This window comes from Dermacentor andersoni, chromosome 4, assembly GCF_023375885.2.
Source record: "Dermacentor andersoni chromosome 4, qqDerAnde1_hic_scaffold, whole genome shotgun sequence".
Classification (NCBI taxonomy): domain Eukaryota; kingdom Metazoa; phylum Arthropoda; class Arachnida; order Ixodida; family Ixodidae; genus Dermacentor; species Dermacentor andersoni.
The window spans coordinates 4345478-4372774 of NC_092817.1; the positions used below are offsets into that span (position 1 = coordinate 4345478).

The 27297-nt window shown below is 47.9% G+C and overlaps 1 protein-coding gene across 1 annotated transcript in view; it reads right to left on the reverse strand.

Annotated features, from left to right (window-relative positions):
• Positions 1–5028: 5028 nt before the first annotated feature.
• LOC129386086 (HHIP-like protein 1) overlaps positions 5029–27297 on the reverse strand; it is a 151580-nt gene continuing 129311 nt past the window's right edge. Inside the window, exons 5-7 of the mRNA XM_055073331.2 lie at positions 6305–6438; positions 6076–6171; positions 5029–5493 (exon numbers count right to left, since the gene is read on the reverse strand). Coding sequence (XP_054929306.2) covers positions 5420–5493; positions 6076–6171; positions 6305–6438 — 304 coding nt within the window. The 3' untranslated portion in view covers positions 5029–5419. The remainder of the gene's footprint in view (positions 5494–6075; positions 6172–6304; positions 6439–27297) is intronic.

The following is a 27297-nucleotide window of genomic DNA, read 5'->3' on the forward strand; positions in this document are numbered from 1 at the left end:
TAGGGTAGAATAAAAAAAATCACGATCGAGGCATCGCATTAGTAAACAAAATTTATCGGCTAAATGGAGTTCATGGCATTTGTCTGCGGGACGCAGCTGGCACGTATGTGGACCATGTTGTCCCGAACACAGCTAACATCGTGTTTGTACCCGCTCCCACAGAGGTCAGCGTCTTCCCTACAGCTGTCACCACAGAAGAAGCAGTCTGGCGCCCGAACACAGGAGAAATCGCAGCCGCGAACTTCAGCCATCCTTGCTGCAAAGGGTTGTCGTCTGCTACTGCTCCCGCGCGTACTGTTGAAAGCGCCCGCTAGGTGGCTATCAGTGGCGCCTCTATAGGCGGTGCACGAGGCGTATAGAGCTGCGCTCAAATTTTGCAGTAGGTGGTATCATAATCGTCGGTGAATTTTATTGCGATTGCAATTTTATGGACAATCAAGGCGCTTTATTGGCGGCGCCGTGATGTTCCGCACAAAATCCAAGGGCGACAACACGGCTCCGGGTGTCGTACGCTGCGGGTGAAAGCACGCGAGCGGGGAGCCGGCGACCGCGGCTCAATCTGGCGCGCGCGAAGGAGAAAGCGGCAGACAAACGCGCCGTCTTCCCTCACGCGAAAGGCCGTGGGAGGACGAGAGAGAGGGAAGGGGAGAAGCGGCGTTGTGCTTCGGCAGCAACATTTCGCGAGCGGGTGCAAGGGGAACTCACGATCGCGGCTCAAGCTCGCACGCCATATATACATGGAGGAAAGAGGGGAGGCAGCACGGGGAAGAAATGAGGGGAGGGGGGGGGGGGACAGCTTCGACTCTCTCAACAAGTGCAAACTTTGCACGGCCGCGCGGGGTCTCTTGCACCGAATCTTGAAAGGTACCTGCAGACGGCTCATACCTTTGTGCGCGCTGTGTTCTAGCCGCTCTGGCGTTGAAGTGGTAGACGGAACGAAGATGCCTTCTTCCGCTGCTGCTGCCGCGCTTTCTCAATCCAGCGTTTTGACAGCGGGTGTCCGAGCTCATCCAGTGTGATGTGCTCACGTTTGCTTGTGCGCGCTGACACCATGTTTGTTATTATGCAAAAAAGGTGAGGCGTGCAGACAGGACACAAGAGAAGTGGACAACACGAACGGCGTTCGTGTTGTCCACTTCTCCTCTCGTGTGTCCTGTTTGCACGCCTCACCGTTTTTGCATAATGAATCCTTGCCAACTAGCTCAGCTTTCTGTCGTTCCATGTTTGTTCATTCAGTTAGTAAGCAAAGGTTTCCAAGTTTATACGGCCGATAAAACTGCCATCCTTACTTCATATAGCTGTCTACTAATTTGCTATCGCAATCCATGCTTCGCCTTTCGTACGAGACTGCGATTTCTTTTTTTTTATGTAGCGTGATTTGTTCGGCTTCCGGCGCATTCTTGCGGTCCTTCTGTAATTTGGCATGGCACCCCTGCACTAATGGACAACGACCAGGCGATAAACATTGTTTAGCAGTCTGCGACGCATTTTAAGCACTTCAGGCTGACAGCGCGGAACTGGGACTTGTGGCGCAGTTAGCGAAAAACAGCTCAGCCGTCCTGGTGCAGCTAAGTTGAGTTAATGACTAGTACTGGGAGATGTTTGCGATGCTTTCGATGGGCCCCAACATGATTGTGACTTATTTCGGTAGTTTTTACAGCGAAGCTGTTTACCTCTAGCCCCATGTATAACCCCCGCATGAGTTCCCAGGGGGGCACGTACTCTTACCGGCTTGCGTCCGTATAACGGCGTGTGGTCAGCAATGCGTGGGCCGATCCCGGAGACAGTGTAATACCGGGCTGACCTGCGGCGGAGGTGGAGCAGGCTTCAATCCACTACCTTCCAAAAATAAATTTAATATCTTGGATCCAAGCAGAACCACATAAATTCGGCGTTGTAACAGAAAGTATATATGTATAGATACATGTTTATCGCAAACGCTGCTCGGCACGCATCTTGCGAACAGCAGGGCGGCCAATTACATTGGTTAGGGAAGTCTTAAGTTGAGAGCATGTCTGAAACTGCTTCATGGTTATTATACCACAGGATGGCCACACCAGCGAGGTAGAACAGAACGTGGCTCAGTTTGGCCGTTTAGTACCACTTGTCACGGACGCTTAGCCTGTCGTACGCCGTGAGCCATTCGTCCACATCAGTGTCGTCCACTCCAGTGTAGATAGGAGGATCGCAGTGACGAGGCACCACGGCACACGCAGTGGGTGCGGAAGGAGGCGTTTGCTGGGAGGCGTCGTGGGGCATGGTAGGGTATGAGACCGGAGTTCCAAGATGGTTGTCGGACGTCAGCCAGCACCACCACCAATTCTAACGGGGTTTATTTGGCAGAGCTCGAAGCAGCGCAACGTCAACGGGCAGGCCAGTGACAGCTTCCAAGCACGAGAGCCGTTGCCTAGCAATAGCGCTTGACCCACTAGCGTTTTGATTCATTAGCGCCACTAGCGTCGCTCTTCTTTTTTACAATCACCGCCGGGAGCGATAAGGGAGTGGCGATCTAACAGCTCGTCACAATGAGCGATTCATAGTAAGGCTTTAAACAGTCGACATGGACAATCTCTCGTCCATGGCTTCGCATGTCTGAAGATGGTTGTCAACTGGTTGTATTACATAGTTTGCATGAGATGCGTATTTGAGGACACTATAAGGGCCTTCATACTTCGGAACAACTTTTGAAGAGAGGCCAGGGGCAGTGAAAAGGACTCAGAGCCACACGAGCGCTCCCGGATCGAAGGTGACCGTGAAAGGTGCGTCACCGCGAATGCTCCTCTGGCGCTCTTGATCTTCGAAAGTAAAGGCCCGAAAAGGGTCGTGGCACTCTTCATGTCTGACCGTGGCAGAAATAGACACGCACTCGGATGTATCCGGCCGGTATGGCAGAATTGTGCCGATGGTGCGCGCAGGGTGCCGACCATATATGAAAAAATAGGGTGAAAATCCAGTGGTGGCCTGCGTAGCGGTGTTATAAGCGTAGGTTATACGAAGGGTAGGATGGCGTCCCAGTTCGTGTGGTCGGAGGCGACGTACATTGAAAGCATGTAGCCGAGCGTACGGTTCAAGTGTTTTGGTAGGCCATTCGCTTGAGGGTGGTACGCCGTAGTTGTGCGATGAACAACGTGGCACTGTTCGAGAATGGCCTCAACTACTTCCGACAGGAAGACGCTTTCACGATCTCTGAGCACTTCTTGAGTTGGACCATGCCGCAGAATGAATCGGCGAAGCAGCTATGTGGCAACGTCGCGCGCTGTGGCTGCCGGGAGGTGTTACGGTTGGCGTGTAATACGCCAGCCAAAAAGATGCTGGAAAGACCCTGCTCAACCGAAACGGAGGATGGATTCCTAATTTCCTATGCTTGTCTCGGCTGGTTGCCGGTCTGGCAGGCGCCCCGCAGTGATGAGAGGCCCCTTTGTATGTGCGACCAAGGGAAGAGCTCTTTCCACGAACTGTCCAACTCTAGGGGAGAACGCTATCCGCGAACCAAACCGGACCCGCGGGATGCCGCCAGAGGAGGCAAGCCCGTGCCAACTCACCTGGGTGAAGGGATCGGCTGCCTATCCCCGACCAGACTCAGTGCATATCACGTGACGTTGACGTGAGCAAGATCCCGCCAACAATTTTAGTGGGCCTATTTGAGGGTCCCAGCAATGAACTTTTTCAATTCATTCATTCTCTTTTCATTTTTCGCCCACCATTGAATAAACAGTGCAAGAAATTGTCTTGTCCCTCCCTGCCTGGTCGCCATGGTCTACCAAACGCCACGCTACCCAATAGTAACGCCGGTCGAGGTTCGATAACATGCGTCGCAACAGAGGGCGGCCGTTTCGGCGTAGCGTGTGAGATGATCGACTGCAATAATGGCCCAACGGTTACCACCTGATGCCAAAGGAAGTGGTCCATACAGATCGATTCCAACGAGGCCGAACGGCCGGTTAGGGCAGGGTAGAGGCCGCAGACCAGATGGCGAGAGCTCGGCTGAAGATTTCCGGCACTCGCACTCGGGGCATGAGCGAACGAACTTTTCAACCTAGTTGTACATTCCTCGCCAGTACTAGCGTTGTCGGAGGCGCTGGTAGGTTTTAAAAAGTCTAGTGTGGGCACACTGTGGATCAGAATGGAACGATGCGCAGATTTCACAATGCAGGCTTCGAGGTACTACTAATAACGCCTGGCGGCCGTCAGAGGTATAAGTCCGTTGTTGAAGCAGGTCGTCACGAACGGCGAAATGGCGAGCTTGACGGCGCAACGCACGAGTGGTTGGCTGCGATGACGGGTCAGTAAGGAAGTCTAGGATGGAGGCAATCCAGGGGTTCTTGTGCTGTTCGGAAGCGATGGTATCAATGTCAATGGGACCATCACTTCTAAACTATGTAATGCTTTTTATTTTATTGTTAAACTTTCATTAGATTGTAGATATTTATTCTACTACCAAGGTCGTACGAGGCCATTAACTCAAGTGTGACGTAAATTTAGTTCACCTACACCCAGCAGCTTTCTTTTTCCAGACATACCACCCCCCCCCCCCCCATGCACATGTGTCCTAAAATCGAGTTCTAAGAAAAATGTGAATAACGTAGTGGAAAGTCGCTTGACTTATCAAGCATCCAAGGAAGACGTTTCTTTTTTCATGCTCAACACTACTGTATTCTTTCTATTTGTTTCTGTGGTTCTTCCTTTGCTGTTTTCTTTCGGCTTCCTAGTGACTCCGCACTACATAGAACAAGAAGGTAGCCAAATCAAAACCAAAACTTTGTGTCTTCATGTGATGAAAGTATGATGTAATCGAAAAAGTTGTCTTTGTGTGATGAAAGCTTCGTCAAAATTGAGACTCGGCGTCTTTAGTTGTCGACGCGAGAAATAAAATGAATTAAATAAGTATTTTGGAAGTTGTGCATACCCAAGTGCTCTATATTTTTGAAAGCTAAATGGCATGCACTATCAAAAGAGTGCAAAATGAGAAAAACAATATTTTGGGTTAAAGTCTCTACCTACCCTTAAATAACTGCGCTGACACGAGTGTTAAATTCAAGACGGAAACAGTAATTTTATTCGACATTACATGAGTAAGGACTGCGGACATAAGGACATGAGTAAGGATTGTAAGGAGTAAGGAATATATTCACATGTGAACGGCCAACCGTTTTTACTTGCGTGGTTGCAGTGGAAGCGAGCGTGCTGGTGACCACGACAGCCCGTCGGTGGAGGCCGTGTGCCCGCATCTCACCAGTTGGCAGCCACGCCAAATGGGAAAGATGTAATTGGGAAACAGTACGAGGAGACGGCACCAGATGCACAGAAAGCTCAATTGCACACTCTCGGCGGCAACAGCAGCCATATCGAAAGCTTGTGCGCGCGACAGTTATCTAGCGCCGCTGATATATCCCAGAGAGCCCTTGGCGGGCCTCCAGGCTTAGGGAGCCGCGAACGCCAGTGCCACCGTGAAGATGGCCGGCCCGAAGATCCCCGCCGCGGCATGGAAGGAACCTGCGTTCGATAAGGAAAACAGGGAAAGGATAAGGGAAACAACCCAGCTGCCGGCCCTTTTATCGCTATTTGTGGTCGTCCTTCGCGTACATCCGTTATCAGACAGCACATGTGGCAGACATTGTTCCGTGGACTGCACAGAATCATTGAAGCAAACCGTGATTTACGGTCTCGCCTAGCATAAAATAAGCAAGCTTCTATGAAACGACCCAAGAGTTGTTTACGCGGAAAACTCAAGTAACTGACTCGCTTTAACCAACGACGTGACAGCATTTTTGGCTGACAATGCACGTAAGCCAGAAAAGGGGGGTCTATTTTTTTTTTTCTTTACACTGATTACAGAGCGTTGTTTCCCATATCAGTTGGTCACTTTCTAGTGCTTCGTCTTGACAATGTCTGGTGATGCTACGAGCCACTATAGAATGAAAGCTTGCTCGTACGATGAAAATAACATTTTGCTTTCGAACATCCTATCTCGCCCGGTCAGGGGCTCTGGAAATCGCGCTCGTGGCAGGCACTCAAAAAGCCCGGACCGCAATTTTCGCTTCCCATATAGCCGATCACTAGCTCGAAAGCACGGACCTTTAGACCCTTGGCAGTCGTCGTCCTTGAGACGGTAGACGACTCCACTTGGAACATTGTTCCTCAGGTCAGTCGTGGTCAGTATCAATGGTTCATCTGCAGTTAGGGAGAGGAAAAAGCCGGCGCACGCCACTTATAAGTGCTCCTGTCAAATCAATAATAGCACGTTCAAACATCAATACTAAGAATGAGAATGGAGCATGGCAATGCCCGCTATATTATTATATACCGTCAGCGTCCGTCGATATTGCGAGCACGTAGAATGCTGCAGGACTGTTCCGTTGACCATCGCATGCTTTGAGACAAAGGTCTTCGGAGATCCACGTGCTCTGTTCTGCCACCGGGTTCAGTGCATGAAGCGACCTAGGGGCAAAGTGAACGCACAAACCGTCACTTTGCGAGCACACACACAAACACGTCGCAGACATTCCGGTAAAACACGAAGTTCATACACCCTATAGACTCGTATAAGGGCCGCACTTTTTTCACAATTTTGACGAGGTGCTGCCCTTAGACGGCACTGAATCTTTTTGTCAAAATGGTGCCGGCCCAGCCTTCAGTTGTGCGGCTAGAAGGTTATCCTAGTGTCGTGAACGCGCGAGCCGACATGAAATACTTTGCTATGCTCCGGCAGATGGCGCCAGCGCTCGCTGGCGGGTTGCTCTTGCGGGCTCCGGCGCGCTTTTCAGCGGGCGCTCGCAGGTGACCGGCGCTTTCCGCCGATTTGCAAGTCCACAAAACAGGCATGCAATAATCTACGCGGGCCAGTCAACCTTACAAAATTAGCGAGCACGCTTATCGCAGACGAGTGATGAAATAAAACTTTGTTTTGGGCTAGTTCGCCCATAGCTGGTTATGACGGCAGGTAACTGAGATAAAGAGACAAAGAAACGAGAGGGTGCGCTTGTCATGTGTTTCTATGTGCCTTGTCTTCGTCTCTGTTGTGCTGCCATTTTAACCAGTGACGGAAGCTACGCAAGCAGCCGTAATAAATGGGGTTGGTATTTTTTTTTTCTACGGGAGATGCGACACCAATCAGCCCACAAATGTGGAGAGAGGAAATTAAATGCATTCTGTTCGTCTCGTGTATATAGTGTATTGCAGCTTTACAAAATTGAGCACTATGGTCCGCAAAAACGCTGTATGAGGAGCGCTTTCAAAACCTATGTTACAAGTTGTTGTTTTTTTTTTTTAATTGCACAACGAAGGTAGGTATGTACAAAGGCGGGGAGCATTTTCGCAACTGTCGTTCTACTGGCATCGCCTCATTTTCAGGAGCTCCTGCTTTTCTCTTTGTGTGTTCCGTTCCATGTTCTTTGCTATTGCAAAGAAGTACAGCCTCGTCAGTGCATAGAACTTTATTATGTTTGTTGTCAAACTCCGCCCATGCTCACTGCAACCCATGGACTTCTTTAAGCTTCGCTCCCTGAAGGAAATGCAAAAAGCATACCGTATGCTTCCAGCATGAAGCTGATTCCTGCTGCAATACACAGTAAATGTATCCTCAACATTACAAACAAGCTCCTCAACAGCTTTAGAAGGGTAGATCCAACCCCCATGATCAAACTGCCTTGTTAGTATGGAATTTCCATCACAATCTGCTTTTGGGGGCAAAATACAAAGGCGAGAGGCGCATTCTTGGCGTGGAAATTTTTTTAGACTTTCTGACACCATAGCCAGCTATATAATACACTAATCTACTGTCACTGTGCTTTTCGACACAGTTGTCATAGTCCAACTGCTTGCCTTGTATTTTTAACACAGATTCTCCACACTCCAAATTGCCATCATCCAATATGTCAGCGATAATTTCTGTTAGATGGTAAGCCTATCGTTTTCCAACGTCAGATGGCTTTAAGAGTGCGGTTACGAAGTCTCCTGGTGAGTTCCCATTTTGAGGAGGCCCTGCAGACTGTAGAATGACAACATGTTTATTACAATTAAAACTGTTCAGGTGAAGGATGGTCGTTAAAAGCAAAGGATTGCCTTACGACACCAAACATATCTTTCATTTTATCCTGAGATTAGCCGTTAACAAGTGCTTGTGGCCTAGTGAGCTGCTTAAGTAGTCTAAAAGGGACAGAGTGCTTTTTGTGGTCAAACGCAGACCAAGGGCAGTTCCTGGGCTAAGAAATCCACCACATTGCTTGGCAGCATAATCTTCCCATTCTGCAAGGAAGGCAATGAACCCTTCAAGAAACTTTGCATTGGAGAGTTGGGTCGGAGGTCTTTAGATGGTGTTCTTGAAGTCATTATAGATACTAACCTTACCATAAGCTTCACAAGCTCTTTTGTCGGCTCAGTTGTTCTAAAGTACCTTTCCAAATGAACTTTATAGAAAAAAAAATCACCTTTAGTACCTCCTCGCTAAATAGCTGGAAGGCTAAGTTCACGCGCATTTTTTTCAAACGCATTTGGATGAATGTGCAAGGGGGGTAATGTGTGGCATTATTTTAAGAGTTAATGAATCCATGTCCAACGCATTGTCACAGAAGTTCAGCACGTCGCATCGCCCCAAGCCATGGCACTAGAGCGCCAACGTAAATAAAGGCTGCAACAAAGTGCACTACGTCGGTGCACGTGCTACCCAAAACAGACGACGACTAGTGTCTGCATTCCTTCGGCTGGCGTCAGTAACACGGACGGACGGACGGACGGACGAATGGATGGATGGATGGATGGATGGATGGATGGATGGATGGATGGATGGATGGATGGATGGACGGATGGATGGATGGATGGATGGATGGATGGATGGATGGATGGATGGATGGATGGATGGATGGATGGATGTTATGAGCGTCCCCTTTGGAACGGGGCGGTGGGTTGCGCCACCAAGCTCTTGCTACTATACTGCCTAATATCCTACCTAGGTTAAACAATGAAAAAAGAAAAAAAACTATGAACTACCACGCCCAAATTTTCTGATCCCCTATTGCGAACTGTGCTTTTGTACGTCTCCGTCTTTTGTCGTTTCCCTACTTTTCTTCCACCAATCCCCTAATCGCCTCTTACTAATGTCTATTGCGGACATGTTTGCTTTACCATTGCTCCCGCTGAACCCAAGGGCTTCAAGGAGGCCAGTGGTGCCTAAATCCACCGCTGGGTAGACGTCTTCACATTCTAATAAAACATGCTCCACAGTTTCCCTAGCTTTACCGCAGCAAGCACATGCTTCTTCTTCCTTCTTATATCTCGCCTTATAGGTGCGTGTTCTAAGGCATCCCGATCTCGCTTCGAAAAGTAATGAGCTTCCCTTTGAGTTATCATAAATGGTTTCTTTCCTGATTTCGCTTTTTCCTCTTAAGTAGTTACTCGTGGCAGGTTTCTTTTCCATTGCCGCCATCCATAAGTATAACTCAGACTCTCTGACTTTCCGCTTGACCTTCTTTGTTGCTGTGTTGCCCACCCTACAGGCCGCATACTTGCTGGTAAGCTTCCTAGTTGTTTTCCTCCACTGTGAATCAATGTTTTTCCTGTACAGATACCTGAACACTCTCCCAGCCCATTTACTTTCATCCATATTCCTCAGCAGTTCTTCATACTCAATTTTACTGCGAGCTTCCCTCACTTCAAAACTAGTCCAGTCCATATCACCCTGCACAGCTTCATTTGTAGTCTTCCCGTGAGCGCCGAATGCGAGGCGACCCACTGACCTTTGGTTCCCGTCGAGTCCTGATTGTACCCCTGATTTCAAGCAAACAGCCGCATTTCCAAAAGTAAATCCTGGAACCAATACACCTTTCCACATACCTCGGAGGACCTCGTACCTATTGTATCCCCATAGCGCTCTGTGCTTCATTATGGCTGCATTTCTCTTCCCCTTTATTGTTATGGTCTTTTGCTGTGTTTCCATATATCCATTGCCTTCGTTTATCCATATACCAAGGTATTTATATTCAGTTACCCGAGGTATAGCTCTCGTATAGCTCTCGTAGTATAGCCCTCTGGGCCGTTTCCTTTTTTTTCTTTCGAAAGTAGTCCTATTAGGGTTATTATAATTACACGAAGGTATTTCGCCCTCATCAGCAGCAGTCCTTGAGATAGCTATTCTGGCGGCTAGCTTCCCACGCTATGCGTGCCGCCCTCGCACCTGGTTAAGCTGTTCCTAGACGCTAGAGTTATACTATGTCCGCGCAACCTTGAGCGATCGGAAAGCGCGTTTTCCCCTCTTGGCCGGCGGAGAACGGAGGCTTTGTTCCGGCCGCAGAGCCCTCCACGTCTCAGTAAGGTGCCTGGTGGTGGTCTCGTGCGGACGATGCCCTCTCGGTGAGCGCATATTCCCCCCTCATCTTTTAAGAGGTTCAATACTTACAAGCATTTGTCTCGCAAACCATATTTATTTCAAGGGAATTTTCCACGTCTCAATAATTTCTCTCGTCGTATTCGAGTGCTGATTGCCGTGTTATAATTTGTAAACGAAGCTTTCCCTCAAGTCTAAATATTTTAAGGCAGTTTTCCTAGTCTCTAAAGCCGCTCGAATTCGCTCTTCTCCTCGGGCGGCCATTTTTCCAAGAAAGTGTGCCTTCCAACATCAGTCCCTTTCCACGTAAGTATGAGGCTCGGAGCAGGAGCTATGGCGCTTGAAAGTAACCTGGGGCCTGACGAACCAACCGACTGAGCTATCTTTCTGGGCAACACCCAAGGGTCACGAGTTCAACTCACCTGTTATGTTCCTTTTTTCCTTTTTCTTTCTTTTTCTTTCTTTCTTTTTAATGTATTTTCCTTTATTTATCACTGTACGGGAACCCTCCTAAAAAAAGAAATATATATATCTTCAATTATGTATGGCCACACATGTGCAGGTCATATAAATACCAGGTTCTCTAGCCGAGTGCCATCCGTGCGGTATAACCGAGCTCAGATTGGTCCGCCTTGACTGATCAAATAGGGCACCACCGTAGGTTAAATGAGGCGTACAACTCCTGCGGGACCCGCCGTGGTTACTCAGTGGCTATGGTGTTAGACAGCTGAGCACGAGGTCGCGGGATCGGATCCCGGCCACGGCGGCCGCATTTCGATGGGGGCGAAATGCGAAAACACCCGTGTACTTAGATTTAGGTGCACGTTAAAGAACCCCAGGTGGTCGAAATTTCCGGAGTCCTCCACTGCGGCATGCCTCATAATCAGAAAGTGGTTTTGTCACGTCAAACCCCATAATTAAACTTTTAATTTAACTCCTGCGGGGACGGTAGAGTATCCGCCTCCCGTGCAAGAGGACCATGATTCAAATCCCCGTGCCGCACAATTCTCCACCGGAAAATACAAAAAAAAACGTGTGTTGAGAAAATTGCACAAACAGGCCTGGAGTGCGGCCTGATCCCGGTGATCAGAACCGGTAACGCACTCTCTCACCAGAGCAGGATTGGCCACCCTGGTGCAGTACTTGGACACAACCTCCTATATGAACACAACAATCAAACCCCGGCCCTCAGTCCCCAGCAGCTGCGAAGCAACTGACCACGGCGGCGGTCAGACCCGCGACGCTGCAGAGGGTGCTAAGAATCCCTGGCTTCGGACAGGCCGCCATTGGAATATGAACCTGGCAACGTTTAACGCTAGAACGTTATCTAGTGAGGCGAGTCTAGCAGAACTATTGGAGGAATTAGAGGGCAGTAAATGGGATATAATAGGGCTCAGTGAAGTTAGGAGGCCAAAAGAAGCATATACAGTGCTAAAAAGCGGGCACGTCCTGTGCTACCGGGGCTTAGCAGAGAGACGAGAACTAGGAGTCGGATTCCTGATTGATAAGAACATAGCTGGTAACATACAGGCATTCTATAGCATTAACGAGAGGGTGGCATATCTTGTTGTGAAACTTAATAAGAGGTACAAAATGAAGGTTGTACAGGTCTACGCCCCTACATCTAGTCATGATGACCAGGAAGTCGAAAGCTTCTATGAAGACGTGGAATCGGCGATGGGTAAAGTCAATGCAAAATACAGTATACTGATGGGCGATTTCAATGCCAGGGTAGGCAAGAAGCAGGCCAGAGACAAGTCAGTGGGGGAATATGGCATAGGCTCTAGGAATAGCAGAGGAGAGTTATTAGTAGAGTTTGCAGAACAGAATAATATGCGGATAATGAATACCTTTTTTCCGCAAGCGGGTTAGCCGAAAGTGGACGTGGAGGAGCCCGAATGGTGAGACTAGAAATGAAATCGACTTCATACTCTGCGCGAACCCTGGCATCATACAAGATGTAGACGTGCTCGGCAAGGTGCGCTGCAGTGACCATAGGATGGTAAGAACTCGAGTTAGCCTTGACTTGAGGAGGGAACGGAAGAAACTGGTACATAAGAAGCTAATCAATGAGTTAGCGGTAAGAGGGAAACTAGAGGAATTCCGGATCAAGCTACAGAACAGGTATTCGGCTTTAACCCAGGAAGAGGACCATAGTGTTGAAGCAATGAACGACAGTCTTATGGGCATCATTAAGGAGTGCGCAATAGAAGTCGGTGGTAACGCCGTTAAACAGGAAACCAGTAAGCTATCGCAGGAGACGAAAGATCTGATCAAGAAACGCCAATGTGTGAAAGCCTCTAACCCTACAGCTAGAATAGAACTGGCAGAACTTTCAAAGTTAATCAACAAGCATAAGACAGCGGACATAAGGAACTATAATATGGATGGAATTGAACAGGCTCTCAGGAACGGAGGAAGCCTAAAAGCAGTGAAGAAGAAACTAGGAATAGGCAAGAATCAGATGTGTGCGTTAAGAGACAAAGCCGGCAATATCGTTACTAATATGGATGAGATAGTTCAAGTGGCTGAAGATTTTTATAGAGATTTATACAGTACCAGTAACACCCACGACGATAAGGTGAGAGAGAATAGGCTAGAGGAACTTGAAATCCCACAAGTAACACCGGAAGAGGTAAAGAACGCCTTGGGAGCTATGCAAAGGGCGAAGGCAGCTGGGGAGGATCAGGTAACAGCAGATTTGTTGAAGGATGGTGGGAACACTGTCCTAGAAAAATTGGCCGCCCTATATACACAATGCCTCATGACCTCGAACGTACCGGAATCTTGGAAGAACGCTAACATAATCCTAATCCATAAGAAAGGGGACGCCAAAGACTTGAAAAATTATAGACCGATCAGCTTACTGTCCGTTGCCTACAAAGTATTTACTAAGGTAATCGCAAATAGAATCAGGAATACCTTAGACTTCCGTCAACCAAAGGACGAGGCAGGATTCCGTAAAGGTTACTCAACAATAGACCATATTCACACTATCAATCAGGTGATAGAGAAATGTGCGGAATATAACCAACCCTTATATATAGCCTTCATTGATTACGAAAAAGCATTTGATTCAGTCGAAACCTCAGCAGTCATGAAGGCACTACGGAATCAGGGTGTAGATGAGCCATATGTAAAGATACTGGAAGATATCTATAGCGGTTCCACAGCCACCGTAATCCTCCACAAAGAAAGCAACAAAATCCGAATAAAGAAAGGCGTCAGACAGGGAGATACGATATCTCCAATGCTATTCACAGCATGTTTACAGGAGGTATTCAGAGACCTGGAGTGGGAAGAATTGGGGATAAAAGTTGATGGAGAATACCTTAGCAACTTGCAATTCGCTGATGATATTGCCTTGCTTAGTAACTCAGGAGACCAGCGGCGACTCCTTCCTGGGCAAGGTTCTTCGGCTGGACGTGAGGAGACGCCAGCACTACGCGGTGCCTGCTGACAATCCGTTTGTTGGCCTCGGACCGTCGCTGCTGACCGAGGTTTACGCATACGGTTTCCGGAATCCGTGGAGGTGCACTATTTACTCAACGGACGAGGGGCACGGTACGCGCGACTGTTTCGTGTGGAAGCCACACACGCTACGTTGAACGATGCAAACACAGTTGTGCGGACACTTCGAATGATGTTTTATATGAATGACGTCTTTTACAAAGAGGTGTTCCAACTAATGTCAGACAGGACACTGGTCGTGTGCATTGAGCCCGTAATAACAGACAGACCTCGAACGTACCGGAATCTTGGAGGAACGCTAACATAATCCTAATCCATAAGAAAGGGGACGCCAAAGACTTGAAAAATTATAGACCGATCAGCTTACTGTCCGTTGCTAAACAGAGTATTTACTAAGGTTGTTACGTTTTGCGCCAGGCGTGCCGAAAGGATCAGACAAGTTTCGGGTGAACGACGTTTATTAACCCATGCCTGTGGGTTGAGGCTCGGCAAGAGAGAGAGCCGCTAGCAAGGGGCACTCTGCTTTTAACACTTAGTGGCGCATGCGCACTTCGCAGAGTGCTCTTATCAAGATGAGCTCCAGCCGACACAACAGAGGTAATCGCAAATAGAATCAGGAACCCCTTAGACTTCCGTCAACCAAAGGACCAGGCAGGATTCCGTAAAGGCTACTCAACAATAGACCATATTCACACGATCGATCAGGTGATAGAAAAATGTGCGGAATATAAGCAACCTTTATATATAGCTTTCATTGATTACGAGAAAGCATTTGATTCAGTCGAAACCTCAGCAGTCATGGAGGCATTGCGTAATCAGGGTGTAGACGAGCCATATGTAAAGATACTGGAAGATATCTATAGCGGTTCCACAGCCACCATAATCCTCCACAAAGAAAGCAACAAAATCCCAATAAAGAAAGGCGTCAGACAGGGAGATACGATATCTCCAATGCTATTCACAGCATGTTTACAGGAGGTATTCAGAGACCTGGAGTGGGAAGAATTGGGGATAAATGTTGATGGAGAATACCTTAGCAACTTGCGATTCGCTGATGATATTGCCTTGCTTAGTAACTCAGGAGACCAATTGCAATGCATGCTCACTGACCTGGAGAGGCAAAGCAGAAGGGTGGGTCTGAAAATTAATCTACAGAAAACTAAAGTAATGTTTAACAGTCTCGGAAGAGAACAGCAGTTTACGATAGGTAGCGAGGCACTGGAAGTGGTAAGGGAATACATTTACTTAGGGCAGGTAGTGACCACGGATCCGGATCATGAGACTGAAATAACCAGAAGAATAAGAATGGGCTGGGATGCGTTTGGCAGGCATTCTCAAATCATGAACAGCAGGTTGCCACTATCCCTCAAGGGGAAAGTGTATAACAGCTGTGTCTTACCAGTACTCACCTACGGGGCAGAAACCTGGAGACTTACGAAAAGGTTTCTGCTGAAATTGAGGACGACGCAACGAGCTATGGAAAGAAGAATGATAGGTGTAACGATAAGGGATAAGAAAAGAGCAGATTGGGTGAGGGAACAAACGCGGGTAAATGACATCTTAGTTGAAATCAAGAAAAAGAAATGGGCATGGGCCGGACATGTAATGAGGAGGGAGGATAACCGATGGTCATTAAGGGTTACGGACTGGATTCCAAGGGAAGGGAAGCGTAGTAGGGGGCGGCAGAAAGTTAGGTGGGCGGATGAGATTAAGACGTTTGCAGGGACAACATGGCCACAATTAGTACATGACCGGGTAGTTGGAGAAGTATGGGAGAGGCCTTTGCCCTGCAGTGGGCGTATCTAGGCTGATGATGATGATGATGATGACCCGAGGTATTTCTTGGCCCTGTATCTCCACTGCCTTTTCACTGTTTTCATTTTCTAACACTAAATTTAAAACCTAAATTGTTGTCTTCCTGTCCACAGATATTAGCCAGACGTTGCAAATCACTATGCTTGTTATCTAGCAACACAATGTTGTCCGCATAAAATAAACCTGGGAGTTGCTGCTCTATTACTGTACCCGCCTGTTTGTATGAGAGATTAAACCCGATATTACTTCCTTCTAGCGCCCTCTCCATCCTCATCATGTACTATCAGCGTCAAATGAAAGTTGAACAGTGGAGTGCGTGGCCCAAGCATAAGTGAAGTTATGTGCGCGCCGTCCAGTCATCACCATTGGAAGGCGCGCACATCCGATTTGGCCGCATTGCGCGATCTCCCTCTAGTGAGATAATTTCGCTTCTGTCCTGGTTCTTACATTTGAAAGGGAGGAAATAAAAAATAACAACGAAGCTAAAATATTGCAGTTTACGGCGACTCTTGTCGCACAGATCGCCGAAGCCACACGTGCTGTCAGCGCGAATAGCGGTGCGCGTGGCGCAGTTTGCAGCGTCATCACCCGCCCCGCGCGGGCGAATCTACCTTGCGATGACGGTGCAAACTTCACCACGCGCGCCGCTGTTCGCGCCGACAGCACTTGCGGTTTCGGCGATCTGTGCGACAAGACTCGCCGTAAAATGCAATATTTTAGCTTCATTTTTATTTTCTCCCTTTCAAACGTAAGAACCAGAACAGAAGCGAAATTATCTCACTGGAGGGGGATCGCGCAGTGCGGCCAAATCGGATGTGCGCGCCTGTCGATGGTGATGACTGGACGGCGCGCACTATATCTTAACTTATGCTTGGGCCACGCACTCTGCTGTTCAACTTTCATTTGACGCCGATAGTACATCATAAACAGCAATGGGGATAAAGGGCACCCCTGCCTCAGTCCCTTGTTGATATGAACTTTCGCCTCGCTCCTCATCCCTTCCCATTCAACGGAAACGGTATTTTCTAGGTAAATCTCTCTCAAAAGCTGTAGACAATCGTTAACTAAGTCTTCCCCTTCCAGAATATCCCACAAAATGTTGCGGTCTACGTTGTCGTAGGCTCCTGTAATGTCTAAAAAGGCCACATACAACGGTCTGCTTTCTGCTTTTGATATTTCAATACACTGAGCAAGAACAAACAAGTTATCATCCAAACGCCTACCTATTCTGAAGCCATGCGGAAGCTCTCCCAAAGTGCCATTATTTTCTGCCCATGCTTGAAGCTTTAATTTGATTGCCTGCATTGCTAGCCTGTATATTACTGATGTAATGGTCAATGGTCTACACGAGTGAATTCTGTCTTTCTCCCCCTTACCTTTATAAATTAAATTCATTCTACTTTGTCGCCAACTGTCTGGTATTCGTGTATCTTTTAAAGTTTTTTCTACTGCTTTCGCCAGAGCTTCCTTACTTTTTGTTCCTAATTCATTTATCAGCCTAATGGGAACCTCGTCTAGCCCTGTGGCTGTGCGCTTAGCAATTTTCCGCTTTCTTCCAGTTTAAGTTTGTCAGCACCAGCTCCTTTCCCACTTGGGTCTCTTTCATGCTCTTTTTTTCTTCAAATACAACCTCGTCATTGCCTTGGAAAGATTCGGCTGTTACTTTTTGGATGTAATTTATTGCCGCTTCTCCTTCCAGTCTGTCTTCATCTTCGTCTAGGATATTTTGTTGTATTGTTGTTGACTTCCTGCCTAATAATTTTATGTGACTCCAAAATATTCTATGTGCGGCCTTCTTTTTCTCACGTATTTCTGACAACCAACGTTCACTTTCACCATTTAATTTTTCTTGCACCAGTATTTGAACCAGAGACTTTTTCTCTCGGTATATTTCCCATTTACTGGTTACTTCATCCTGGCAACTGCGCCTTCTTTGCCTTCCTGTGCTCTCGAGATGCTTTCCGTCGTTCGGCGATCGCTTCTCGTATCTCCTTGTTCCACGAGCTTTTCGGTTTCTTTTTTCCTTTCGGACGAAGATGTTGTTTCTCTTTCCGTATTTCTGTCATTATTACACATAGAAGCTCACCATATTCCCACTCTTTACTTGGCCATTTGCCAAATTCTTCCTCAACTCTAGTGACTATATTTGCTATTTGTTCAGCGTTGAAATTCGGACTGGCCATTTTGCTCGCCTTGCTCTCTTTCCCAACTACATATCCCATTTTCAAAATGATGCGTTTATGGTCACTCCCTATGCTGCTAAACCTTTCTTCATTGATGACCATTTCTCTCAACTTATGAATTTCTTCTGTCATCAGACAGTAATCAATGGTCGATTGCCGGTTTCCCACTTCCCACGTGATCTGTCCTTCACACTTAGGCCCTGTATCCACGATCACGAGGTTATGTGGCTCACAAAGGTCTAGCATTGACTTCCCGTTATTGTCGGTATAGCCATCTAAATCCTGTATGTGGGCATTCATGTCACCTAATAGGACAATTTGAGCACCATTTCCGAAACCCTTAATATCAGTGCTTATGCATTCCACTAACTCTTTATTCTACTCTGTGCAATTTTTTCCGGTCCACAAACACGTAACGCCCAGCCAAGTTTCTTTCCCACTCTTTGTACCTGATAACCAAAGATGCTCTTGACATTGTGAATTTACTCTTTTCCATTTGGCTCCCTGATAGATGAGCGTTCCGACTCCCCCTCCCTTTCTTTCCGACTTAGTTCGGTTGCACCCTTCCCAAACATAATTCTCAATAACTGGCGGCTCTTCTAAGTCTCTAATGTGCGTCTCTGTAACCGCATACACCCCTATTTGTTCTCTACGTAACTGCTCCTCAATCTCTGCCCGCTTTTCCTTTCTTCTGCTGCCCTGCATGTTTATGTAGCCTATTGCATGGCGAGCTCTTTTTCTTGCTTTCCCCTTTTTTCTGTTATCGACGGCGATGCTCTTCTGATGTTCCCCTAGGGGACCTTCTTCATTACTATCTACTCTGACCTCCTGAGCGCCCGCGGGCGCCCTAAAAAAGCAACAGCGCGACCACCAAGTCGCTAGCCCACTTCTCGTGCCAGCCTGTAATTGAAGTGGATCCCGTCTCGTTTAAAACCACCAAAGCTTCTCACTTCCCTGTTTACTTCGACAACCTCGAAGCCTCTCTCTCGCCTCATTTTCCATATTGCCTCATTAGCAGCCACTACGGCTCTTTGTACGTGACTGTCACGCACAGGCACCTCCGGCACCGTGCACACCACGATCTGCACCTGAGGAGATAGCTCGCGCAAGTCGTCCACCCCCTTCGCCAAGCGCTGGGCTAGTCCTGGCCCTTTCCTGTTTAGGACGTCATTTAGCCCACCTGCTACTGTGACAAGGTTATGGTGGCTATAACAAGGTTGCGCACGTGGACATTTTACACGAGCTTTTCTTTTACTCGCTCCATGACAGAACCCAGTGTCCGCCCTGGAAATGTCCCTACTGCCACTCTTTTGTCGCCTTTCACCCTCTCCACAATTGCTTTTGAGCACCCAGCCAGGTTTGAGTAGCCAGCGATAATCACCCTTTCGCTCTCTCCTACCTCTCCCTGCTTCCCTTTGTCCTTTTCCGTGTGATTCGGACTCGACAATGGGCATTGTCCCCTGGGCTCCTGCTTTTTCCGCGTGGCAGCCTCAAGGTAGGTGCCGCTCTTTCCAGCTAACCCTTCACCTTGCATGCGTTCCACGTATTTCGCTGACCCTCCTGGCCTGTCGCGTCGGGGGTCTGCGTTCCATTGTCACGTACATTCTTGGTCACAATGGCGGCCCTGTTCAGCTTTTCCTCGGCTGCTTCAAGTCTCTTTTCAACTACCTTCCGTGCATCACGCTCCCTGTTGAGCTCATTTTTGAGCTCTTGCACCTGTTTGAGAAGCTCTTCCTGGAAAGCCTCCATTTTCTGCAGCCTAGTATTGATATCACATTGTGTGCCGGTTGATTCGACGCCCTGTCCATTCTCATTCTCATCCGTCTCCTCATCTGCCTTGAGGGACCCGCCGCGTACTGCCTGCTTTACCGGCTTTCTCCCCATGTATTGCACGGATTTTTCCAAATACTATAATACTGTAATAATGCTACTAATGCAAATACTATAACACTATATCAATGCAGAGCACGTGCTTTTAGCAAAAACCGATACGCACAGGATCCAAATCCTCAAAATGCCGCAAAGCAACTCTCACCACTGTTTCGAAAACAATCAATGCCGCGGGGACCGAAGATATGACACGCTCTGGCACGCGCTCAACCACACGGCCACGCTCTCACTTTTCTACCAAAACACGCACAGTAAAACCACTAATAGCTATTTGTCTTCCCACTTCCAAGTTACCATTTAAAGACTACAAACACTCAATGTCCCACCCGGCTGCACGTGTTGGAGCACGTGGCACGAAAGGACGCTCTAACCATCCTGCAAAACAAATGTACACGAAGCACACCCGCGCACCCGAAATACGAGGGACAAAAAAACGCCACTCAATTACCATGTAAAGGCAAAAAAAACAACAGCAAATAAAAACAAATAAAAAACAAAAGTAAGCTCAAAGCATGCACAAAAACTTATGATTTCGTCGCCGCCACGGAGCCCCGAAAAGTCCGTCCATTCGTCACAATATCCAAACGAGACACCTCAAAACACCCTCCATAGTACCCGCCACAGGCCACACGCCACAGTAGACACTCGCCACAGTAGCGCAGCGCCCTCTTTGAACTGCCCCGCCAAGCATCCAAACTGATTTCTTCGGCGCTTCGGGAAAGGGCGCCCACTACCGACACTAAGGAGAACCTTTCTAGCCTCTATAGTTGTGCCCACCTCGGATGTACCATATGGCATCAGAGGTCAACACGCAGCTCTCGCCATCTAGTAGCGGCACGCGGAAGTATGCAGCGCTCAAAAATTCGTCGATGCGCGTTACGTGCAATCGGGACACCGAACGCAATTGCTCCTGGATCGCAATTTCTTTCCCCAATTTTGGGCTGAGAAGTTGGGGTTGCGGCCTTGACACGGGTGCAGCCCTTACATGCATCTCTACAGTATAGCTGTTCAAGTTTCAATACGACATCTACAAAGCAAACTTGTCCTTCCGGCTTGCTGCTGGCCACCAGTAATGGTATAATTGGAGACCGATCATCGCGTCGAAGATGTCAAAATATTTTGGTACGTCAACGACTACCTAGTTCGTTTGCACGAATCTCGACACCGAGCATCAATTCTGCAAACGTTTTTCCAGAAGGACAACTAAGCCATTAGAACGACAGAAAGCTGAGCTAGTTGTTAAGGATTCATTACGCAAAAGAAGTGTGAGGCCTGCAGACAGTACACAAGAGAAGTGGATGACACGAACGCCGACTATCAACTGAAGGGAGCACTGAGGCGAAAAAAGAAAGAAGACACAAAACTCATTTGCGCAAACTCTGGAATGGTATCACCACTTGTATGTCGGGTACATGTGCCGGTCTACGTGAGAGATAGCTGTTAAGGCGCTTAATATCTTTATTATGTAATGTAATCGAAGGTTGACTCATGCACGCACTTCCCACCATTATAGATATGCCATGCCTCTACCATAAGACGCGTATCTTCATTCTTGTGCCTGTACAATATCGCGCATTCGTCTAACTCTGGCGTGCAGTTACAAGCTTGGCAATGTAGGGAAACATGAGAAGGCGATCCACCGGCTAACGACCTTTTATTAGCCTCTGATTGATACACCGCCCCGTTACGTGTGGCCAGTTCTACGTTGGACAAACAGGGCGGTGTATCAATCAGAGGCTAATGGAACATGAAAGGTCGTAGGAACATAAAAGATCGCAGCGCGTTATCACGCTCTGCAATCCGCTTGTTCTGCCTCAGTATTCGTGTAGCACTGAATTATACCGCTAGTCATGTTTCCTTGTGCACAGCGCGCAAAGTCGTGCGCTGCGCGAACTAGACAACAGCTCGCGCGCGGCGCGGTCAACGGAAATGCGTAGCGCAGAAAAAAAAGAGCGAGGAGCAAAAAAATGAAGGCGGCACCTGTGACGTATGCGTCACGCGATCCTAGAGGTTCGGTATGGGAGAACGCAGGGAAGGAATTTCGCTTGCGAAGGCTAGACGGGCGAGTGGAGAGAGCGTCCTGCTTGGCAGTGGATCCGCCTGCTGAAATCGTGAGTTCTATCTTGGCTATTAATGAGTAGATTTGAACAATTTTTTGCGGCAGAACGCTACCTAGAAGACACGTAACAACTTCCAGCGTATAACCAAAATTTTCTATGGAGCCTGGTGAGGGGCCCTTTAAATCCATTTAGCGGCTCATCGTCGGCAGTAACGAGGCGGTACCAGTGCTTATGTCAACCGCGTGGCCTTCCTCTACCGTGGCGAGAGAGGTCCAAGCTGCCTATGACCGGTCTCCACTGCAAAGGTTCAGCAGTTCGGTGGAATTTTTAAGGCTGTCAGTGGATTCGTCTTGGTGCTCCCGGACTCATTAGTTCGACCCACTAAAAAGGGTGGCAGTTTCTTGGAACTTTGAACGTCTTCAGTGGATGTTTGAAGCCCAGTACAAGGGCAACAACTTCAGAAGAACAAGGGAGAGGGAGGAAGAGCCGGTTGCCTCGACGAAAGGCACACAATGTGGCAAAACAGCACCCCCGCCGCCAGACAATTCATCCAGAAGTTAAGCTGTCCGATGCAGCTCGGACGATTGGAAGCACTAGTTGAGCGACTTCGTTCATTGATTAATGGGACAGGAAATTCCGCTTTTCAACCGGTAGTCTTCACTGCTGCTCGGTTCGGTTCTAAGAATATCCACTGTAACGACCGAGAATCAACCATGCCAGACAACTCCGGCCAAAGCAAACACCCTCAAAATGCTCCTCAAACCACCAGAACAGAATCGTTGCACAAAGCACTTCCTGAAACCTGGCTACGTTAAACGAAAGAAAATTAAAATAAGGTACTTCCGAACAACACAAGATACGTATCCGAGAGAATACTTGAGATAATTGTTCCCTAATTCTCCTTAATTTCCTTAATTTACCTTATTTCCTGAAGCTGTCTACGTTTAACGCTAGAACGTTATCTAGTGAGGCGAGTCTAGCGTCCTATTGGAGGAATTAGCGGGCAGTAAATGGGATATAATAGGGCTCAGTGAGGTTAGGAGGACAAAAGAAGCATATACGGTGCTAAAAAGCGGGCCCGTCCTGTGCTACCGAGGATTAGCGGAGAGACAAGAACTAGGAGTCGGATTCCTGATTAATATGGATATAGCTGGTAACATACAGGAATTCTACAGCATTAACGAGAGGGTGGCAGGTCTTGCTGTGAAACTTAATAAGAGGTACAAATTGAAGGTAGTACAGGTCTATATACGCCCCTACATCCAGTCATGATTGCCACGAAGTCGAAAGCTTCTATGAAGACGTGGAATCGGCGATGGGTAAGGTCAAAACAAAATACACTGTACTGATGGGCGAGTTCAATGCCAAAGTAGGCAAGAAGCAGGCTGGAGACAAGGTAGTGGGGGAATATGGCATAGGCACTAGGAACAGCAGGGGAGAGTTATTAGTAGACTTTGCAGAACAGAAAAATATGCGGATAATGAATACCTTCTTCCGCAAGTGGGATAGCCGAAAGTGGACGTGGAGGAGCCCGAATGACCAGACTAGAAATGAAATAGACTTTATACTCAGCGCTAACCCTGGCATCATACAAGATGTGGACGTGCTCGGCAAGGTGCGCTGCAGTGACCATAGAATGGTAAGAACTCGAATTAGCCTAGACTTGAGGAGGGAACGGAAGAAACTGTTACATAAGAAGCCGATCAATGAGTTAGCGGTAAGAGGGAAAAGAGAGGAATTCCGGATCAAGCTACAGAACAAGTATTCGGGTTTAACGCAGCAAGAGGACCTTAGTGTTGAAGCAATGAATGACATTCTTATGGGCATCATTTAGTCTGCAATAGAAGTCGGTGGCAACTCCGTTAGACAGGATACCAGTAAGCTATCGCAGGAGACGAAAGATCTGATCAAGAAACGCCAATGTATGAAAGCCTCTAACCCTACAGCTAGAATAGAACTGGCAGACCTTTCGAAGTAAATCAACAAGCATAAGACAACTGACATAAGGAAGTATAATATGGATATAATTGAACAGAGTCTCAGGAACGGAGGAAGCCTAAATGCAGTGAAAAAGAAACTAGGAATAGGCAAGAATCAGATGTATGCGTTAAGAGACAAAGCCGGCAATATCATTACTAATATGCATGAGATCGTTTAAGTAGCTGAGGAGTTCTATAGAGATTTATATATTACCAGTGGCACCCACGACGATAATGGAAGAGAAAGTAGTCTAGAGGAATTTGAAATCCCACAAGTAACGCCGGAAGAAGTAAAGAAAGCCTTGGGAGCTCTGCAAAGGGGGAAGGCAGCAGGGGAGGACCATGTAACAGCAGATCTGTTGATGGATGGTGGGCAAATAGTTCTAGAAAAACTGGCCACCCTGTATACGCAATGCCTCATGACTTCGAGCGTACCAGAATCTTGGAAAAACGCTAACATAATCCTAACCCATAAGAAAGGGGACGCCAAAGACTTGAAAAAATACAGACCGATCAGCTTACTCTCCGTTGCCTACAAAGTATTTACTAAGGTAATTGCAAATACAATCAAGAACACCTTAGACTTCCTTCAACCAAAGGACCAGGCAGGATTCCGTAAAGGCTACTCAACAATAGACCATATTCACACTATCAATTAGGTGATAGAGAAATGTGCGGAATACAACCAACCCTTGTATGTAGCTTTCATTGATTACGAGAAAGCGTTTGATTCAGTCGAAACCTCAGCAGTCATGGAGGCATTGCGGAATCAGGGTGTAGATGAGCCATATGTAAAAATACTGAAAAATATCTATAGCGGCTCCACAGCCACCGTAGTCCTCCATAAAGAAAGCAACAAAATCCCAATAAAGAAAGGCGTCAGACAGGGAGATACGATCTCTCCTATGCTATTTACAGCGTGTTTACAGGAGGTATTCAGATACCTTGATTCGGAAGAATTGGGGATAAGAGTTAATGGAGAATACCTTAGTAACTTGCGATTCGCTGATGATATTGACTTGCTTAGTAACTCAGGGGACCAAGTGCAATGCATGCTCACTGACCTGGAGAGGCAAAGCAGAAGGGTGGGTCTGAAAATTTATCTACAGAAAACTAAAGTAATGTTTAATATTCTCGGAAGAGAACAGCAGTTTACGATAGGTAGCGAGGCACTGGAAGTTGTAAGGAGATACATCTACTTAGGGCAGGTAGTGACCGCGGATACGGATCATGAGACTGAAATAATCAGAAGAATAAGAATGGGCTGGGGTGCGTTTGGCAGGTATTCTCAGATTATGAACAGCATGTTGGCATTATCCCTCAAGAGAAAAGTATATAACAGCTGTGTCTTACCAGTGCTCACGTACGGGGCAGAAACCTGGAGGCTTACGAAAAGGGTTCTACTGAAATTGAGAACGACGCAACGAGCTATGGAAAGAAGAATGATAGGTGTAACGTTAAGGGATAAGAAAAGAGCAGATTGGGTGAGGGAACAAATGCGAGTTAATGATATCTTAGTTGAAATCAAGAAAAAGAAATGGGCATCGGCAGGACATGTAATGAGGAGGGAAGATAACCGATGGTCATTAAGGGTTACGGACTGGATTCCAAGGGAAGGGAAGCGTAGCAGAGGGCGGCAGAAAGTTAGGTGGGTGGATGAGATTAAGTTTGCAAGGACAACATGGCCACAATTAGTACATGACCGGGGCAGTTGGAGAAGTATGGGAGAGGCCTTCGCCCTGCAGTGGGCGTAACCATGATGATGATGAGGATGATGAGGTGGGCTCTTCAGGTCTCACAGGAGTACCGACCACCGCGGGTTCGAACTTAGCGAGCCACAGGGTCGCGTCAGCCGTCAGCCTATGGCACCGCTGCGCGCGAGCTCAGGCCACAAGGGGCCACCGAGCGACGCCCGCAAGAACACAGTATTGCCCTAAGTTAGCGGAAACTGTTTGTTGTATCCGACGGCACCCGATACTGCACAAATGCCTGGTACCGAGACGGTGGGAACCAAAGGGGTCCCGCACCAAGAGCGGAAAATACAGTCAGGGGCGCATGTAGCACGTCGCTGCGTGAGCGCACGCTCAAGCTGGGACACGCCGCTAGGAAAAGTTTCGGCGGCTATGCTACTTGCTCTCGCGATAACCGATGGGCCAACTCGCGAGAGCTCAGGCGATCTCCTTTGGCTTGGGCCTCCGATAAGTGCGGCTCCGCGTGGTATGACCTCGCGCGAGCACTAGGCACCCGTTCTTTGGCTTAGCGTCGAGACAGGATCAACACGAGGTACGCCCTCTCCGCACGGGAAAAAGCACCGTGCGTGAGCTCAATCTTAGTCACAAAGGCGTCGGCAGACGAGAGGAAGCATGTATGTACCGGGCGCCATGCCAAGGAGCAAGAGAGACGCTACCGTCACGACAGTAGCCACCAGGGGCTGCCTCGTGACCTCAAGCTGTGTGTAATGCGCCCGCGCAATGGCGCGTCGCATTCCCCCAAATCCCCACACCTCTTACCTTCGTTGAGGTCCCAGGAAAGGAGCCGTGACCGTGTATCGACTACCGCAGGCTCAATTTTATCACGAAGGACCAGACCTACCCAATACCGCATATCGAGGAAAGGCTCGAGAAAGTGAGCAGTGCTAATTTCATCTCTACGCTCGATTTAGTCAGAGGGTACTGGCAGGTTCCGTTGACCGAGAGGGCGAGCCGGCTTGCGGCGTTTATTTCCTCAATGGGAACCTTTCGGTCGAAAGTCCTTATCTTTCGATTGAATAGTGCTCCGTAATGTTTCTCTAGCCTCATGGACCAGGCGCTACGGGGAATGGAGGACTTTGCACTTCCGTATTTCGATGACATAACAATCTTGTCTTCATCATGGGCGGACCATAGGCAACACTTGCGAACCGCGTTGTGTCGTCTGCGAGCGGCCAACTTAACCATCAAGGCTCCTAAATGCAAATTAGGGCGCGCGGAGGCAGCTTATCTAGGTCATATAATAGGGCAAGGCCATCGTCGGCCTTCCGATATTAAACTGACCACAATAGATGACTTCCCGCAACCACGCACCAAGCAGGACATCAGGTTATTCTTTGGCTTGGCAGGTTATTACCAAAGATATATCCCGCGTTATTCCGAAATTGTAAGTTCTTTAACAGATGCTCTCAGAAAAACAGAACCACAAACGGTAAAGTAGGATGACGCAAAAAAAAGGCTTTCAGTATACTGAAGAAAAGCACTAACGAGTCGGACAGTGTCGAACGCGCCCGACTACTCTAAGCCATTCGTTCTTCAGTGTGATGGCAGCGACAGGAGTATGGGGGTGGTATTTGTCAAAAAAGAGACGAAAATGAACACCCTGTACTGTACGCCAGTAGGAAGCTTTCAGTTCGTGAGGAAGCATAAAGTGCATCAGAAAAGGAATGTGCCTGCGTAGTATCGGCAGTGCAGAAGCTAGCTTGCTATATCGCTGGTTCAAGGTTCACGATAGAGACTGACCACTGTGCCCTCACATGGCTGCTGTCCATGTCTACGAAAAACGGCCGTCTTTCGCGCTGGAGCTTGGCTCTTCAACAGTACTTGAACAGG